General features: G+C 48.7%; 1 protein-coding gene across 1 annotated transcript in view; it reads right to left on the bottom strand.

The window, feature by feature from the left end:
• Nucleotides 1-20632, bottom strand: part of NOCT (nocturnin) — a 29820-nt gene extending 9188 nt beyond the window's left edge. The window contains exon 1 of the mRNA XM_063920359.1: nt 20085-20632. Within this exon, the coding sequence (XP_063776429.1) occupies nt 20085-20355 (271 nt within the window). The 5' untranslated portion in view covers nt 20356-20632. The remainder of the gene's footprint in view (nt 1-20084) is intronic.
• Nucleotides 20633-20852: the final 220 nt, after the last annotated feature.

Genomic DNA, 20852 nt, shown 5'->3' with positions numbered 1-20852 from the left:
CTTGGGCTTCTTAGGCTACTGGACACCATTAGCTCCAGAGGGATGACTCTGCAGCACCAAATGAGAGAACTCCAGGTCCTCCTCAGCCAGGGTATCAAATTTATAAAATTTTGCAAACGTGTTTGCCCCTGACCAAGTAGCAGCTCGGCCAAGTCGTAAAGCCGAGACCCCTCGGGCAGCCGCCCAAGATGAGCCCACCTTCCTTGTGGAATGGGCTTAGAGATTTAGGCTGCGGTAGTCCCACCGCAGAATGCGCAGCTTGTTGGGTGCATCTAGGATAAACAGCGAGTCAGTTTTCCTGACTCCAGCCGTCCTGGAAATATAATTTTTCAGGGCCATGACTACGTCCAGTAACTTGGAATCCTCCAGGTCCCTAGTAGCCGCAGGCACCAATAATAGGTTGGTACAAGTGAAAACCTGATACCACCTTCGGGAGAAAGTGAGGACGAGTCCTCAACTCTGCCCTATCCATATGGAAAGTCAGGTAAGGGCTTTTTTATGACAAAGCCGCCAATTCTGACACATGCCTGGCCGAAGCCAGAGCCAACACATGACCACTTTTCATGTGAGATATTTCAAATCCACGGTTTTAAGTGGCTCAAACCAATGTGATTCCAGGAACTCCAAAACCACATTGAGATCCCAAGGTGCCAGTGGGGCACAAAGAAGGGGCTGAATATGCAGCACTCCCTTACAACGTCTGAACTTCAGGCTGACATCCTTCCTGGCTTTGATCAGGATAAGAATGACTACCTCCGGAATGCCTTTTTCACTCAGGATCCGGTGTTCAACCGCCATGCCGTCAACGCAGCCGCGGTAAGTTTTTGAACAGACAGGGCCCCTGCTGCAGCAGATCCTGTCTGAGCGGCAGAGGCCATGGGTCCTCTGAGATCATCTCTTGAAGTTCCGGGTACCAAGCCCTTCTTGGCCAATCCGAAACAATGAGTATAGTTCTTACTCCTTTTTTTCTTATTATCCTCAGTACCTTGGGTATGAGAGGGAGAGGAGGGAACACATAAACCGACTGGTACACCCGCGGTGTCACTAGAGCGTCCACAGCGATCGCCTGAGGTTCCCTTGACCTGGCGCAATATCTTTTTTATTGAGGCGGGACGCCATCATGTCCACCTGTGGTCTTTCCCAACGGTTTACTAGCATTTGGAAGACTTCTGGATGAAGTCCCTATTCTCCCGGGATGGAGTCTGCTGCGGAAGTCTGCTTCCCAGTTGTCCACTCCCGGAATGAACACTGCTGCCAGTGCTACCACATGATTTTCCGCCCAACGGGGAATCCTTGTGGCTTCTGCCATTGCCCTCCTGCTTCTTGTGCCGCCCTGCCTGTTTACATGGGCGAGCGCCGTGATGTTGTCTGATTGGAACCGTACGGCTGGTGAAGCAGGGGCCTTGTTTTGCTTAGGGCCTTGTAAATGGCTCTTATCTCCAGAAAATTTATGTTAAGTGAAAACTCCTGTTTGGACCATAGTCCTTGGAATTTTATTCCCTGTGTGACTGCACCCCAGCCCCGAAGGCTGGCATCCGTGGTCACCAGGACCCAGTCCTGTATTCCGAATCTGCGGCCCTCTAGTAGATGAGCCCTCTGCAGCCACCACCGCAGCGACACCCTGGTTCTTGCCGACCGGGTTATCCGCTGCTGTATCTGGAGATGGGACCCGGACCATTTGTCCAACAGGTCCCACTGGAAAATCCTTGCGTGGGACTTTCCGAATGGAATTGCTTCGTACGAAGCTACCATTTTTTCCCAGGACTCGTGTGCATTGATGTACCGACACCTGTCCCGGTCTTAGGAGGTTTCTGACTAGAGATGACAACTCCTCGGCTTTTTCCATTGGAAGAAACACTTTTTTCTGGTCTGTTTCCAGAATCATTCCCAGGAACAGAAGACGTGTCGTCGGGACCAGCTGTGACTTTGGAATTGAGAATCCAGTCCTGCTGTTGCAGCACTTCCCGAGAAAGTGCTACCCCCTTACCAACTGTTCCTTGGACCTCGCCTTTATCAGGAGATCGTCCAAGTACGGGATAATTAAAACTCCCTTCTTGCGAAGGAGTATCATCATTTCGGTCATTACCCTGGTAAAGACCCTCGGTGCCGTGGATAATCCAAACGGCAGCGTCTGGAACTGATAGAGACAGTCCTGTACCACAACCTTGAGGTACTCCTGGTGAGGAGGGTAAATGGGGACATGCAGGTAAGTATCCTTGATGTCCAGAGAGACCCTGTAATCCCCCTCGTCCAGGTTCGCAATAATCGCCCTGAGCGATTCCATCTTGCACTTGAATCTTTTGTTATATGTGTTCAAGGATTTTTTATATTTAAGATGGGTCTCACCGAACCGTCCGGTTTCGGTACCACAAACATTGTGTAAAAGTAACCCTTTTCCTGTTGAAGGAGGGGTACCTTGATAATCACTTGCTGTGAATACAGTTTTTTGGATTGCCACCAACACTGCCTCCCTGGCAGAGGGAGTTGCCGGTAAGGCAGATTTTAGGAAACGGCGGGGGGGGAGACGTCTCGAATTCCAGCCTGTACCTCTGAGATACTGTTTGAAGAACCCAGGGATCCACCTGTGAGAGAGCCCACTGTGCGCTGAAATTTCTGAGACGGGCCCCCACCGTACCCGGGTCCACCTGAGCAGCCCCAGCGTCATGCTGTGGACTTACCGGACGCAGGGGAGGACTTCTGCTCCCGGGAACTAGCTGTGTGCTGCAGCTTTTTCCCTCTACCTTTTCCTCTTGGCAGAAAAGATGAGCCTCTAGCTCTCTACTTTTCTGGGGCCGAAGGGACTGTACCTGATAATACAGTGCTTACTTTTGCTGTGGGGTAGCTTGTGGCAAAAGTTTTGATTTCCCAGCCGTAGCTGTGGAAACAAGGTCTGAAAGACCATCCCCAAACAGTTCCACCCCCTTCTAGGGCAAACTTCCATGTGCCGTTTTAAATCGGCATCGCCCGACCATTGCCGAGTCCATAACCCCCGTCTGGCGGCAATGGTTTTACATAGCGCTTATTAGTGATGCCAGTCGGCAAATATCCCTCTGTGCATCACGCATGTATAAGACAGCGTCTTTTATATGCTCTATTTTCAGCAAAATATTGTCCCTATCTATAGTATAAATATTATCCGACAGGGAATCTGACCACGCAGCTGCCGCACTGCACATCCATGCCGAGGCAATAGCAGGTCTCAATATAATGCCCGTGTGTGTGTATATTAGTGTTCACTCTAGGATTTTTTTAGGGCAGGGTGCTGATCACGGGGAGGGCACATTTTTCATTCGGGAGGGCACATTTTTCATTCGGGAGGGCACATTTTTCAGTTAGAAGGGCAAAATTAGGTACATACTAAAATGCTTGGTCCTCCCATTCCCACATGCTAAAGAATGGACAGTGCAAAAATGTAGGGGAGTTGTTTTTCGTGGGGAAGGGGCATGGCCACATAATAGTGGCACTTCCCATTACACCACACAGTAGTGCAGCTAATACACACTGCACCGGGTAGAACCTCCTATACACACTGCGACAGGTAGAGCACGTTATACACATTGCGCCAGGTACAGCATGTTATACACTTTGCGCCAGGTACAGCACGTTATACACTTTGCGCCAGGTACAGCACGTTATACACTTTGCGCCAGGTACAGCACGTTATACACTTTGTGCCAGGTACAGCACGTTATACACATTGCGCCAGGCAGAGCACGTTATACACATTGCACTAGGTACAGCACGTTATACACATTGCGCCAGGTAGAGCACGTTATACACTTTGCGCCAGGTAGAGCACGTTATACACATTGCACCAGGTAGAGCACGTTATACACATTGCGCCAGGTACAGCACGTTATACACATTGCGCCAGGCAGAGCGCGTTATACACATTGCGCCAGGCAGAGCGCGTTATACACATTGCGCCAGGCAGAGCGCGTTATACACATTGCGCCAGGCAGAGCGCGTTATACACAATGCACCCGGTAGAGCACACTGCACCAGGTAAGAGCACTGAGGCACACTGCACCAGGTAAGAGCACTGAGGCACACTGTACCAGGTAAGAGCACTGAGGCACACTGCACCAGGTAAGAGCACTGAGGCACACTGCACCAGGTAAGAGCACTGAGGCACACTGCACCAGGTAAGAGCACTGAGGCACACTGCACCAGGTAAGAGCACTGAGGCACACTGCACCAGGTAACAGCACTGAGGCACACTGCACCAGGTAACAGCACTGAGGCACACTGCACCAGGTAACAGCACTGAGGCACACTGCACCAGGTAACAGCACTGAGGCACACTGCACCAGGTAACAGCACTGAGGCACACTGCACCAGGTAACAGCACTGAGGCACACTGCACCAGGTAACAGCACTGAGGCACACTGCACCAGGTAACAGCACTGAGGCACACTGCACCAGGTAACAGCACTGAGGCACACTGCACCAGGTAACAGCACTGAGGCACACTGCACCAGGTAACAGCACTGAGGCACACTGCACCAGGTAACAGCACTGAGGCACACTGCACCAGGTAACAGCACTGAGGCACACTGCACCAGGTAACAGCACTGAGGCACACTGCACCAGGTAACAGCACTGAGGCACACTGCACCAGGTAACAGCACTGAGGCACACTGCAGCAGGTAAGAGCACTGAGGCACACTGCAGCAGGTAAGAGCACTGAGGCACACTGCAGCAGGTAAGAGCACTGAGGCACATTGCAGCAGGTAAGAGCACTGAGGCACATTGCAGTAACCACCTTGTCCCCCTCCCCCCCCCAGGGCCGTAGCGGACACCTCAAAGCAAGAGCGACAGCGCGGCCACCGCCTCAGACGGCACCGCGGGAAGCCCCAGTCACAAAGCCCAGCTTTACCTACAAGATCATGGAGGACACCGATCCCTGCAAATCGCCAGAACCCCCCAGAAACGCTGTGGCAACCCATCCATCACCCGCACTCTGCAGCCTTCACTCACCTGCCGCAAGCAGCCAGGCGCCAAGAGGAAAGGAAATTGGCTCCACCTCCTCTTTACATCATTCAGCCCGGGACCAGCATCAGGCAAACATACAAAAATCCCCCTTAGGGATTGGCCTAATGAGGAGCGCGTCACCGGGTCTCGCGTCACCGGGTCTTTGCAATCACTGGGGACAGTGTGCTTAATGTGTCCGGCGGCGTGGTGGGGTCCGGCGGGCAGCAAAGTGCGGGGCGGGAGGGCGCACGCAAACGGGCAGGGCGGCATTTAGGTGTCTAAAAAAGGGGCAGGGCGCAGCGCCCTGTGAAAGACACCTAGAGTGAACACTATATATAGCTTTAAGGGTAGTTTTCTGCTTTCTATCAGCAGGTCCTTCAGGGCGGCCGTATCCGTGATGGTAGTGCCACCTTTTTTAATAAGCGTGTAACCGCTTTATCTACCCTAGGGGTTATTTCCCAACGTGACCTATCCTCTGGCGGAAAAGGGTACGCTGCTTTAGAAATTATCAATTTCTTATCGGGGGAAGTCCACGCTTCCTCACACACCTCATATCAATTCCTCAGATGCAGGAAAACTACTGGTAGTTTTCTGTCACCAACATAATACCCCAGATACCACAAAAAAGGGTATGATCAGAAATGTGTAATACATTTTTCATTGCCTCAATCATGTAACGGGTGGCCCTATTGGAAGGTACACTAGTCTCATCGTCGTCGACACTGGAGTCGGTATCCGTGTCAACATCTATGTCTGCCATCTGAGGTAGCGGGCGTTTTAGAGCCCTTGATGACATGTGAGACGCTTGGACAGGCACAAGCTGAGCAGCCGGCTGTCCTATGTCGTCAAACCTTTTATGTAAGGAGTTGACACTGTCACGTAATTCCTTCCATAAGTCCATCCACACCGGTGTCGACCCCGCAGGGGGGTGACATCCCATTCACAGGCATTTGCTCCGCCTCCACATCATTATCCTCATCATACATGTCGACACAGCAGTACCGACACACAGCACACACACAGGGAATGCTCTGACAGAGGACAGGACCCCACAAAGCCCTTTGGGGAGACAGAGGGAGAGTATGCCAGCACACACCAGAGCGCTATATATCACAGGGATATCACCTATAGAGAGTGTTTTCCCTTATAGCTGCATAATTTTTTATATATATATATATATATATATATATATATATATATATATATATATATATATATATATATATATATATATATATATATATATATATATATATATATATACTGTGCCTAATTTGTGCCCCCCCTCTCTTTTTAACCCTTTTCTGTAGTGCAGGACTGCAGGTGAGAGCCAGGGAGCGATCCCTCCAGCAGAGCCGTGAGGGAAAATGGCGCCAGTGTGCTGAGGGAGATGGCTCCGCCCCTTTTTCGGCGGGCTTTCTCCCGCTATTTTATCGTTTCTGGCAGGGGTTAATATACACCTGTATAGCCTCTGGGGCTATATATGGTGTTAGTTTTGCCAGCCAAGGTGTTATTATTGCTGCTCAGGGCGCCCCCCCCCCAGCGCCCTGCACCCATCAGTGACCGCAGTGTGTGGTGTGCATGAGGAGCAATGGCGCACAGCTGCAGTGCTGTGCGCTACCTTGGAGAAGACAGAAGTCTTCAGCCGCCGATTTTCCGGACCACCTTCTTGTTTCTGGCTCTGTAAGGGGGACGGCGGCGCGGCTCCGGGAACGGACGACGAGGTCCGGTCCTGTGTTCGATCCCTCTGGAGCTAATGGTGTCCAGTAGCCTAAGAAGCCCAAGCTACCACCACTTAGGTAGGTTCGCTTCTTCTCCCCTTAGTCCCTCGTTGCAGTGAGCCTGTTGCCAGCAGGTCTCACTGAAAATAAAAAACCTAAACTATACTTTCTTCTAGGAGCTCAGGAGAGCCCCTAGTGTGCATCCAGCTCAGCCGGGCACAGAAATCTAACTGAGGCTTGGAGGAGGGTCATAGGGGGAGGAGCCAGTGCACACCAGATAGTCCTAAAGCTTTCTTTAGATGTGCCCAGTCTCCTGCGGAGCCGTCTATTCCCCATGGTCCTTACGGAGTCCCCAGCATCCACTAGGACGTCAGAGAAATGAAAAGACTTAAGCTGGCAAAAGCGTTCTTCTAAATCACAAATCCCCAAGGAGAGTCCAATTGTGTCGGTTGCGATGCCTGACCTTCCCAACACTGGACGGGAAGAGCTTGCGCCTTCCACCATTTGCACGCCCCCTGCAAGTGCTGGAAGGAGCACCCGCAGTCCAGTTCCTGATAGTCAGATTGAAGATGTCACTATTGAAATACACCAGGATGAGGATATGGGTGTTGCTGGTGCTGGGGAGGAAATTGACAAGGAGGATTCTGATGGTGAGGTGGTTTGTTTAAGTCAGGCACCCGGGGAGACACCTGTTGTCCGTGGGACGAATATGGCCATTGACATGCCTGGTCAAAATACAAAAAAAAAAAAAAAAAAAAAAAAAAAAAAAAAAAAATCAGCTCTTCGGTGTGGAATTATTTCAACACAAATGCGGACAACAGGTGTCAAGCCGTGTGTTGCCTTTGTCAAGCTGTAATAAGTAGGGGTAAGGACGTTAACCACCTAGGAACATCCTCCCTTATACGTCAACTGGACCGCATTCATCAGAAGTCAGTGACAAGTTCAAAAACTTTGGGTGACAGCGGAAGGAGTCCACTGACAACTAAATCCCTTCCTCTTGTAACCAAGCTCCTGCAAACCACACCACCAACTTCCTCAGTGTCAATTTCCTCCTTACCCAGGAAAGCCAATAGTCCTGCAGGCCATGTCACTGTCAAGTCTGACGAGTCCTCTCCTGCCTGGGATTCCTACGATGCATCCTTGAGTGTAACGCCTACTGCTGCTGGCGCTGCTGTTGTTGCTGCTGGGAGTCGATCGGCATCCCAGAGGGGAAGTCGGAAGACCACTTGTACTACTTCCAGTAAGCAATTGACTGTCCCAACAGTCCTTTGCGAGGAAGAGGAAATATCACAGCAGTCATCCTGCTGCAAAGCAGATAACTCAGGCCTTGGCAGCCTGGGCGGTGAGAAACGTGGTTCCGGTATCCACCGTTAATTCAGAGGCAACTAGAGACTTGATTGAAGTACTGTGTCCCCGGTACCAATTACCATCTAGGTTCCATTTCTCTAGGCAGGCGATACCGAAAATGTACACAGACCTCAGAAAGAGAGTCACCAGTGTCCTAAAAAATGCAGTTGTACCCAATGTCCACTTAACCACAGACATGTGGACAAGTGGAGCAGGGCAGACTCAGGACTATATGACTGTGACAGCCCACTGGGTAGATGTATTGCCTCCCGCAGCAAGAACAGCAGCGGCGGCACCAGTAGCAGCATCTCGAAAACGCCAACTCGTTCCTAGGCAGGCTACGCTTTGTATCACCGCTTTCCAGAAGAGGCACACAGCTGACAACCTCTTACGGAAACTGAGGAAGATCATCGCAGAATGGCTTACCCCAATTGGACTCTCCTGGGGATTTGTGACATCGGACAACGCCAGCAATATTGTGCGTGCATTACATCTGGGCAAATTCCAGCACGTTCCATGTTTTGCACATGCATTGAATTTGGTGGTGCAGAATTATCTAAAAAACGACAGGGGCGTGCAAGAGATGCTGTCGGTGGCCCGAAGAATTGCGGGCCACTTTCGGCATTCAGCCACCGCGTGCCAAAGACTGGAGCACCAGCAAACATTCCTAAACCTGCCCTGCCATCATCTGAAGCAAGAGGTGGTAACGAGGTGGAATTCAACCCTCTATATGCTTCAGAGGATGGAGGAGCAGCAAAAGGCCATTCAAGCCTATACATCTGCCCACGATATAGGCAAAGGAGGGGGAATGCACCTTACTCAAGCGCAGTGGAGAATGATTTCAACGTTGTGCAAGGTTCTGCAACCCTTTGAACTTGCCACACATGAAGTCAGTTCAGACACTGCCAGCCTGAGTCAGGTCATTCCCCTCATCAGGCTTTTGCAGAAGCTGGAGACATTGAAGGAGGAGCTAAAACAGAGCGATTCCGCTAGGCATGTGGGACTTGTGGATGGAGCCCTTAATTCGCTTAACCAGGATTCACGGGTGGTCAATCTGTTGAAATCAGAGCACTACATTTTGGCCACCGTGCTCGATCCTAGATTTAAAACCTACGTTGTATCTCTCTTTCCGGCAGACACAAGTCTGCAGAGGTTCAAAGACCTGCTGGTGAGAAAATTGTCAAGTCAAGCGGAACGTGACCCGTCAACATCTCCTCCTTCACATTCTCCCGCGACTGGGAGTGCGAGGAAAAGGATAAGAATTCCGAGCCCACCCGCTGGCGGTGATGCAGGGCAGTCTGGAGCGAATGCTGACATCTGGTCCGGACTGAAGGACCTGCCAACGATTACTGACATGTCGTCTACTGTCACTGCATATGATTCTCTCACCATTGAAAGAATGGTGGAGGATTATATGAGTGACCGCATCCAAGTAGGCACGTCAGACAGTCCGTACGTATACTGGCAGGAAAAAGAGGCAATTTGGAGGCCCTTGCACAAACTGGCTTTATTCTACCCAAGTTGCCCTCCCTCCAGTGTGTACTCCGAAACAGTGTTTAGTGCAGCCGCTCACCTTGTCAGCAATCGGCGTACGAGGTTACTTCCAGAAAATGTGGAGAAGATGATGTTCATCAAAATGAATTATAATCAATTCCTCCGTGGAGACATTCACCAGCAGCAATTGCCTCCAGAAAGTACACAGGGACCTGAGATGGTGGATTCCAGTGGGGACGAATTAATAATCTGTGAGGAGGGGGATGTACACAGTGAAAGGGGTGAGGAATCGGATGATGATGATGATGATGATGATGATGATGATGAGGTGGACATCTTGCCTCTGTAGAGCCAGTTTGTGCAAGGAGAGATTGATTGCTTCTTTTTTTGGTGAGGGCCCAAACCAACCAGTCATTTCAGTCACAGTCGTGTGGCAGACCCTGTCGCTGAAATGATGGGTTCGTTAAAGTGTGCATGTCCTGTTTATACAACATAAGGGTGGGTGGGAGGGCCCAAGGACAATTCCATCTTGCACCTCTTTTTTCTTTCATTTTTCTTTGCATCATGTGCTGTTTGGGGACAATTTTTTTGAAGTGCCATCCTGCCTGACACTGCAGTGCCACTCCTAGATGGGCCAGGTGTTTGTGTCGGCCACTTGGGTCGCTTAGCTTAGCCATCCAGCGACCTTGGTGCAAATTTTAGGACTAAAAATAATATTGTGAGGTGTGAGGTGTTCAGAATAGACTGGAAATGAGTGGAAATTATGGTTATTGAGGTTAATAATACTATGGGATCAAAATGACTTCCAAATTCTATGATTTAAGCTGTTTTTAAGGGTTTTTTGTAAAAAAAAAAAAAAAACGAATCCAAAACACACCTGAATCCGACAAAAAAATTTCAGGGAGGTTTTGCCAAAACGTGTCCGAATCCAAAACACGGCCGCGGAACCGAATCCAAAACCCGAAAAATGTCCGGTGCACAGCACTACATTATATCACTATATTTACATACACACACAGCTCCATATAGATCCTGAATTCCCAATTCAGAGTGTTAAAATCAATGTTATTTATTAAATGCCAGATAGTTAGAGTAAGGAAAGATGCAGAACATCAAAAAATGAATGCAAAGACTTTGTGCATTAAACAAAATTGCCGTGTGACAGATTATGGTCTAAAACTAACACAGGGCCTGATTCAGAGATTTACACAATTCCAATATTTAGGTAAATCTCCAATGTTTAATTAGGTGCGCATGCGCAGGAGCTGCATTGCAAATCTGGTCTTGGGACGCCTGTTAATGTGCCCCTAAAGCTGCAGCATGAGTGACATGCTGCTGGCGTTTGGGGGCAGCCACAGGGAGTGTTCCAGGGAATGGAGGCGTGTCAAGCACGTACACAGCTTCATTGGTCCTGGCTTTTGAGAGACATCCCGATTAACCTAAGAGTTACTCAGATGTTCATGCAGAGAATCTGATATTGCGTATTTTAGTGTTCCCACAGGGATGCAGGCAAGGCAGGGTGCAGAGGCAGCATGGCCGCGCTCATGTTCGAAGCGGGGGCACGGCCAGCAAGGAGGGCATGCTCCCGCTGACATTACTACTGGGGGTGTTGCGGCCCAGTCAGCGTCACAAATGGGGGGAGCACTCAGCCTTACTAATGGGGGTGTTCCCAGCCTTTACGGAGGTGCTAGCCTACCCCCAAGCTCTCCCTTTAATGTGAATAGATGCAGTGCACATCAATTCATATGGCGGCAGCAAGGCACCAGGCAGGCCGTTTTAGCAGGAAGCAAGTAAAAAGGCCAGGCCACACTTTGCCCTTTAAAAATCGGTCAGCCTAGCCACAGGGGTGTAGAGAGGGTGGCTCCGGTGGTGCGCGAGCTCCGGGTGCCGGAAAAGTTAAAGGGCGCATCGCTGCCTGACACCCTCCCTACACCCACTATACCGTGGGCCGCTGTACAGGCAGTCACAGAGCAGGAGGAGAAGAAGCAGAGGGGCACACACACTGACTCGGACTCTGAGATTAGGTAGAGAACAGGGCAGGCCAGAGACTCTGCCACCCTCTTTATATGTCTGCTTGCAGCTGTGCAGCAGGGTTACTTCTGTCCTGCTACACCCCTCTCTTCCCTGGCCGCTGCTACACCCCTCTCTGCCCTAACCGCTGAAACACCCCTCCATACATTGATGCTGCAGCATAACATTTATAAGGGGCTCTACTGTGTGGTGTAATGTGAATAATGGGCAATTCTGTGTGGTGTAATCTGAATTGGTGCTATTCTGTGCCCACGCCCCTTCCCCATGAAGCCACACCCCTATATTTTTGTGCTGTCCCTATTTTATACATGGGAAGCGCTCAAAGGAAACTTTCACCCAGAGATCCACAAGGTCTAGAACCAGCCCCATCACCGATTTAGGATTTTTAAATGTAACATGCACCCAATTCAGTAAAGGAGAGGGGCCGCCGAAACATACCCTTGCTCCGGGCACCATGGCACCTAGCTACACCTCTGAGCCTAGCGTGAAGACTAGTCTTTGGACACAGCCATTGCATCACAGAAGCTGGCAATGTGTGTCTTTTTCCTGCTTTTGAATATTTTGGCACAGCTGCAGTGTATTGAACATATAACTAGGAATCAGGCCCACCAGGTGCATCTTATGCTGCCCATACACTTATACGATATGGCATACAGTTTCGATCGCATGATTGTATGCACATAATGTGCACCATGCGACGCGATGTGCAGGCACGCCGGTCAGCCATCGCGTCGCATAGTCTTATGTGCTGAACTTAATATTTATTGCATCACAGTGCGATTGCATGCGTTTTTAAAAACACGTGATATATCGCACTGAAATGCGCACCCTACGGGAGCGACCAGAGACCACTCCCACTCGGCGGTGACGTGCCCATCATGTGATTACCATGCGATTTATCGCATGATAATCACTTTGGCATCGCACCTGTACTGCCGGTGCGATGCCCCGCGATGTCACGTCACGGGGCATAGCACAAGTATATGTGGGGCATTACAGAGAAATAGGTTTAAGTTCACCAGTAATGTTTTATCCTGTAACACACTCCCCATTAGTATAGATAACCTTACACAATACAGTCCGACGTGTTACAGGAAGCAAGAAGCAGTACTGGTGATCTACACAAATAAAAAACAGGCTGGTGAGAAAAGTTCCATAAAATATTCTGACAGATTCATGAAAAGAACATGGCTTGTTCACTAGAAAAACACAAAAACGCTTGTAACAGTTACTCATCACTTATTAATTAACCAAACAAAAACTAAACAAATACTCATGGTGGCCATGAGTTAAGAGTTAATAAAACCAAGCAACATCTCTGAAAACATTTACATTTTTAATTCAATGGAAGACTTCATACAACAAAGTGCTGCAGTGTACAGGAACAATATTTTTTTTATTTTTTTATTTGTTACTTCCATAACAAGTTAACACCAAAAAATAACCAAAATTTATTGAACTTCAGGAAACAAACAAAAACGAACAACAAAACAAAAGGAACAGGTAACACTCGCGCATTATAGTAAGCCGGCACTGAAAACTAAAACGTAAATAAAATAAAAAACAAAAAAACACATTATCAAAGTATACAAATATCAATTGCTACGGCCAGGCAAAGTATGAGTGAGACAAGTGGATGAATGTAAATATTATACCTTGTTAGACACAGTAAAGAGGTCGGGTTGCATAAGATTATTTTGTTTATGTTACAAGTGCCAAGACAGAGGCAGAGCCCATACTGTTAACGACAGCCATACTCAAAGCAGCTCTGCTTGACCTCGTTGACTTTGGGTAGAGTGGTAAAGACAGGCCTTTCCAATACACACACACGGATATCAGAGACAGTGTGGGTTTGGCTCTAGTCACATGAATGCACTCCTTTTCCATAACTTGTGGGGTTCTTAAGGTGAAAAACACTACCCAATATTAATCCACGACCTACAACACAAACAATGCTCAGATAGATTTTGGTTATCTGAGCTGCCAACATGCCAAGGACTTGGAACATAAAAGAAAAGCTGGCATACGTACCCGAGAGAAGCTGTAAACTTTACCAACCCAGGGAACGTTGCAACCACCTAACAGGGACGTACATGACATTTAAACTTCATGGTCACATGGGTGGATAAGCTGGGAAAAGGTGATACTGACATCTAGTGGAAGTAATTGAAAACTACAAGAACTGCAGAAAATTATACTGCAATACAATCTAAACTACAGTACAACTATATGAAAATGATAACATTCTTAAAATGAAAACGTTAAACTTCAAGACAACTGCAAATAGTTTAAAACTCCGTGGTTCCCAAACTTTTTTGAATTACGGTGCACTAGAGCAGTGGTTCTCAAACTCGGTCCTCAGGACCCCACCCAGTGCATGTTTTGCAGGTAACCCAGCAAGTGCACAGGTGTATTAATTACTCACTGACACATTTTAAAAGGTCCACAGGTGGAGCTAATTATTTCACTTGTGATTCTGTGAGGAGACCTGCAAAACATGCACTGTGTGGGGTCCTGAGGACCGAGTTTGAGAACCTGTGCCCTAGAGTGTCGGAATTTTTTCCGTGGCACCCTTAGGCCAAAAGTTTCTTAAATGAAGTAAACAGTGTTTATAGGTCACCCTCAAGCTGCATACACAGCAATATTCTAGTCAATACCACTCATTTTCCCCTTCTGAGCGATGTGGAGAAAATAGTGTACAGTGTGTATGCTGCAAACGATAGCCAATGCGCATTCCCAGGGGTCGTTAACGACCCCTTCTGTCGGCCGTACATGCAGGTCAATTTTAGTTATGTAGGCCAAAACTATATGTACGGGCAGGCCGTGGCGTGACGTCACTGAGTGATATCGCTCAGTGTGTACACACAATGTCGGGCAACACTGGAAGAAAGGGGGCACACTGTTCGATATCGCTCATGGAGCGTATCGCACAGTGTGTACCCAGCTTAAGGTTCAATTGTGTGGTGATGAAAAAGATTTGCTTCTGTCTTTCCACATATTTTATGACTGGCAGCTACCAGCACCGGTTTTGCCTATTACATTGACAGGATGCAGTTAATTTGCTGGCTGTCAGGATCCCAACAGCCGGAATCCCGGCGCACAGTGGCTATTCCCACTCGTGGGTGTCCACGACACCCACAGAGTGGGATAAAACCTGTGGCAAGCACAGTGAGCCACAGAGCCTGCAGTGAGGGGAGTGCAGCAAGCCCACAAGGGGACTCTTTGCACTCGCCCTGCGGCCGGCATATTGGCCGCCGGTAAATCCTATCGATCCCACATTGACCATAAATAATTTTAATTGGTCCCGGACCACCAATCCAAGGGACCCCTGCAAGTGCCCCGAGGCATTCCAGGCTGCCACGCCAGAGTTTGAGAACCACTGGTTTAAAAAATCCCCCTTCGCAGGATTAGATCTATTTTCCTTTTTCGGCTATTCATATAGACTATCACCTACACAGTGTAGGTAGGCATTTTGTGGGCTCATCTAACATTTATGACTATGCAGTTCACCAGAAACTACCCTTGTGTAATAATGTGCCTGAGTGAGGTCACTGGCTCCTAGTAATCTGGCAGGTCCTGTCCTCATGAATATTGGCTCACTCAAACATGTCACCTAGCTGAAAAGTACCAGGTCTGTATAACCGTGGTTAATATTTTATGGGGCCCATAGTTCTAGGCTTTATAAGAACAATTCCCAATTCTGCCAACAACAGGGTCAGGGGATCGGAAAAGCCAGACATGTTATTAAAATGCACTGAAGGGGTCAATGCAGTCACCTTGTATATAAAAAGACAATGCATTCCTTCTCTGCTACATTCATCAGACCAGTTCTATAGGTTAAACAATTTCTTGAAAGGTGCAGACTCCAGCTAATGTCTGACTTGGAGACATTACAACAAAAATACAGTAGATCAGCTCAACTGTAACTGGATTTGTCCACAACCAATTCTGTTTCTATGTAACATGGCTTCTAAAAAGACAACTCTTTCAATCTTCACTATCTTCAAGTGAACATGTGCCAGCCTGCCATACTGCCGCTGCGTGAATAGATACTGTGCACACGCATATGCCATCTATTCACATGAAAGGGAGTGCTTGGAGGAAGCCCAGCACGCATGCTCCCCATCAGTGATGCTAATGGCTCGGGCACGCCCCATTAGTAATGTAAAAGGGCTAGCCCAACCCCAATAATGACACCTGCGGGCCGCACCCTCTCCCCATCCGGACGCACGTCCTTTTCGCAGCCCCGGCACCCTGTCCGCCCGGATTCCTGGCAGGAACACCAAGACCACAGTAATGCTATCATTCCTGCATCCTGCCACTCTGAGGGGTATATTTACTAAATGTCGGTCTTCATTTATTTAAAAGCAATCTAAATAAACATTGTTTCAGGGGCTAAAACACACATTTACTAACAGATGATTATTTATATATTGATTTTTAAAAGTTAAATGTGTGTTTTACACCTGAAACACATCAATTAAAGTCGACCCTTAGTAAAATATACCCCTGAATTTCATAATCCTGATATGTATCATTAGTGGAACTAGAAGAGAAATGAGAGAGATTCTCTAAAAATGTTTATAGAATGTATATTCCTAGAATCGGAACAACTAGCAGATTCATTTTTGGCGTAACTTCCTGGAACTGGAGTAATTGGGTAAATATAATTATGTAACTAATGCGTGTTCCTTTATTCTGGACTTAGGGGGTAATTCAGATCTGATCGATCGCTAGCGTTTTTTTTGCAGCTCTACGATCAGGTCAGAACTGCGTTTGCGTATGCACCGCAATGCGCAGGCGCATCGCACAGGTACAAGGCGGATCGCCGCTCAGCGATGAAATTTGTGTGAAGAATCCATTCGCATGGGCGATCGCGAGGACATTCACAGGAAGAAGCCATTTGTGGGTCGTAACTGACCGTTTTCTGGGAGTGGTTGGAAAATCGCAGGCGTGTCCAAGGGTTTGCAGGGAGGGTTCCTAACGTCAATTCCGGTCTCGGACAGGCTGAAGTGTTCGCAGCGGCTGAGTAAGTCCTGGGCTACTCAGAGACTGCACAAGATCTGTTCGTACAGCTCTGCTACACATGCGTTCGCACACTTGCAAAGCAAAAATACACTCCCCTATGGGCGGCGACTATCTGCTCGCTGCAGTGCAAAAAAAAAAAAAAAAAACCCTAGCAAGCGTTCAGGTCTGAATTAGAAAGGGCTGTCTGAGCGATATTGTTCACAATATCACCTAGTGTGTGCACTCATTATCGTTAATGATGCACGCTCCCCTGTGTCATTAACGGCCCCCACCCTCATCTGAACATGTACAGATGAGGGAGGTCTTTGTTAACGACAGCCATGCTGCACCCCCCCCCCCCCCCCCCCCTTCATCTTCGCTCACTTGTGTATGCACTTGCTGATGCCGGCACCCCGCAGAGTCCCTGCCACCACCAATATCTGTGTCAGCACAGCTAGTGTGTACTGGCCTTAAAATGTTTGTGTTGCTGTTCTTTATTATACAGCATGCCTAGAAACTCAGTGTTCTATACATGCCAATGTGGTGACTAGTGAGATACTTTCATATATTGTTCTAGCCTGACTCTAGGATTGGCACTTTACTGGTAATATAGGGGTCTGAGTTCTAAGCCTTGGAGAGAGATAAAGGGGTGTATTCAAAAAAGTGTCGGAAGCTGCTGTCTTGTCGGAAAGACTGCAGTTTCCGTCAGGTTTAGATCGGAAGGGGATCCGACCTACTCAATTCGGGCTGTTTTTTTCCCCGACAAGTTGGGAATTCCCGACTTGATGGATTAGCCTTGGATCCACGTGTTCCGCAGCCAATTCCGACAGGTTTTGGCCCCGGTTCCGACAATGTCAATCCAACTTTATTTTAAGTCGGATTGACATTGTTGGAACTGGGAAGATGAGACGGGGAAGCAGGGACAGGTCATGAGGGTGAGCTGGGACAGGTAGGAGGGGACGGGACCATGTGAGCCAAGCAGCGTGGACGGGTAAGGAGAGGAGCGGCAAACAGCAGCAGCACGGACGGAGTGTGAGCGGCTGTGACAGTTGTCAGGAAAAGTGATGAAAAGGGGATTCTTCTTGAGGGCATGACCCCTTTTCGGACATGAGCGCAATAGTGCCCTATTGAAGGCAGGACTCCCTGGCCACTCCAGCCTGAAGTGAACGCTAGACACCATGTGCCATATGGAAAGTTTGGCTAAATAACTGATATAGGTAGGTAATAAGGAAGAGTGGAGTTGAAGGGGTGTGTAATATTTTCATAGTCTTATATTAGCAATATATTCCCTACTCCATATTTCAGACAAATAAATCCTTCCTTACAAGCTGTACCTGTTTTAGATCCAGTGAACACATCTAGAACTCTATTTGCTCCCAGGATATAACAGTATTCGCCACTAGCTGTTCAAAAACAGCCTATCCCAAGCAGAAGTGGTCCTCCTGCTCAGGCCACCACCAGCACTGGAACTGCACAGTCAGTGATCTATTACTATGGGCTAGAATATCCAAAAAATGCTAGGAGCGGAGAATAGGATAAACATTACTTATTCACATATCCTAAAGCTGGCCATACACTTTAAGATTATCGGTCAAACCATTCAACTAGGGATTTTTTGACATGGTGTTTTTTTTCCTGATTCCCCGGAATGGATCGTTGAATTGGATTGGCAGATCAGATTAACGGGTAATTGGGCCATAGATGTATGGCCCACGTTAATATTATTATTATTATTATGAATTCATACTGCATTCTTTATCCATTGTTTTCAAAACACCTCATACATCCCCATCACTAAAGCCACTTTTCATATATGTGTGTCGTCATCAAATACATTGCTATGGCTTTGGATTTAGTTGTGAGGCTGGACAAAGTTCTCAGTGCATATAGCTGTAAACTTATTTTCAATAAAACAGGACTCAGAACTACACAAAATCATGCAAATATCATCCAAAACAAAACACTGACTTGCTCTTTTAGCTCCATGTGCATCTGTGGTGCATTTCCCTACTGGCCTATTCCATGACGGAAGAACTTGGCCAAGCAATAGATGAATAGTAACTCCCATGTGCTTACGGACAGCATCTAAACATTACACCTAGATATTCAATTACCCACAGTTATTGACCGCAGGTAATTGCGTCGCCGGGGGCAATCCAATAAGCCCCAATACGCCTGCGCAAGCTGCGGCTTATCTGAGATTTTGTTTCACCTGCCTCAAACCCAGCAAAAACACACCATTTTCACTGAACCGGTGTGTTTTTGTTAGAGAATGTTTTGGGTTTTTTTTTTATGGGTGATCCTAATTGGACAGACCGTCAAAAATTTTTATATTGGTTAAACATCGGGAAAAACTTCCATTTTCTATTATCAATGTTTTACCGTTGGTAATTGGATATCTTCCCCCCGATCTTGTGATGGGCAGATACAATGTGATGATATATCATGCCCACATCCAAACTGTACAATCCACCATACGACAAAACAAATGTATCATTACAGCATCAATGTTAGTGAACCACATTGTATGTCGCATTATACCACGTGACTGAGGACCGCCAGCCCTGTCACCCAACCTGTGTGCCGTAATCGGTCTGAGGACCGCCAGCCCTGTCACACAACCTGTGTGCAGTAATATGGCTAAGGGCCATCAGCCCTGTCACCCAACATGTGTGCCGTAATCGGTCTGAGGACCGCCAGCCCTGTCACCCAACCTAATATGGCTAAGGGCAGTCAGCCCTGTCACCCAACCTGTGTGCAGTAATAAGTCTGGGGACCGCAAGCCCTGTCACCCAACCTGTGTGCAGTAATATGGCTAAGGACCGCCAGCCTTGTCACCCGACCTGTGTGCCGCAATTGGTCCGAGGACCGCCAGCCATCACAGAACCTGTGTGCAGTAATATGGCAAAGGACCGCCAGCCCTGTCACACAACCTGTGTGCCGTAATCAGTCTGAGGACCGCCAGCCATCACAGAACCTGTGTGCAGTAATATGGCAAAGGACCGCCAGCCCTGTCACACAACCTGTGTGCCGTAATCGGTCTGAGGACCACCAGCCCTGTCACCCAACCTGTGTGCAGTAATATGGCTAAGGACCGTCATCCCTGTCACACAATCTGTGTGCAGTATATACACGGTTTTCCTTGGCACATGCTGTCCTCCCAGATAGAACAGGATGTGCTGATGACAGCCTGTTCTGTCACACAGCAGCACAATGACACTGTGTGAAGTGTGTACTGACTCAGCCTATTTCCTGTAATAACAGGGACTCCTTAATATCCACCATCGTGCCGCAGTGTAGGAGCATCCCTGGGGAAGAGACTACATAACTCACCCCTCCCCCACCTGTTACATAATACAGTTTTACAGCAGCTCCACATCACCCACCTCCCTTAACACATCGCCCGTGACATACCCCACCACACAACGCGGCCCGGAACGTTCCGTTTACACAACATAATATGACCGTTATTGCATCACTGAGAGTCCGAACGTTCCATCACTCACTCACCTGGTCTGGCTGCGGTTCCCGCTGCTCCGCCTGCCGCTGCTGTAGGTGCCGACGCACCCTGATTGGAGACCACTTTGGCCGGTGCCTCCCCGATCCACCCGGCCAGACTGTGACAGCAGCCGAGGCTGGCCAGGGAGCCCAGTACGGGCGGCGAGAGAGCCCTCCTCTTTCCCGGGGAGTGGTGTGGCTGCTGCTGCCGCAAAGAGGAGGCGCACAGTGCGGGCACGTCTCTCAGCGCCGAGCACAGTCTGCTTGCCGCACTGTGATACATCCCGCGGTGATCAGCACGGAGGATGTCACTGCTCGTTACCGAGCTTCCTGTTGCTGTCACCGGCTTCTTCCTACTATAGTGCCGGCAGCAGCGAGCCCTGTGTACTCACACTCCGCCCCGCCCTCCGTGTGACGTGTGTGCGCTATGTAATAATGCCGGCTTCTCTCACCCCACTCTTCCGTTACATCATACCGAGACCGCTACGTCACCGCCCGGGACGGGGCGGCAGCAGCACAGCCGGCTCACAACGGGCACTTAGCCCGACGGGAGAGCCTGACAGACTGTATGTGTGGGATATACACGTTATATACATGATGTCGGGAGTACAGGAAAATGATTTACAATTTGATCGCTCAGTTTTACTTCTCTGTCATTTCGGTCCCTCCCCTCCTACCATACAGAGTGGTGCCGTCCACTCCGGACAGGGTTCCCCCTGTGGGTGGCTGATGGGAAGTGGGACAAAGGTTACATACACACTCACACGAGCCCTGACCTGT

Source organism: Pseudophryne corroboree, chromosome 1 (genome assembly GCF_028390025.1).
Source record: "Pseudophryne corroboree isolate aPseCor3 chromosome 1, aPseCor3.hap2, whole genome shotgun sequence".
Classification (NCBI taxonomy): Eukaryota; Metazoa; Chordata; class Amphibia; order Anura; family Myobatrachidae; genus Pseudophryne; species Pseudophryne corroboree.
Note: the sequence above shows the minus strand (reverse complement) of the source record. Positions and strands in the feature narration are given on the sequence as shown.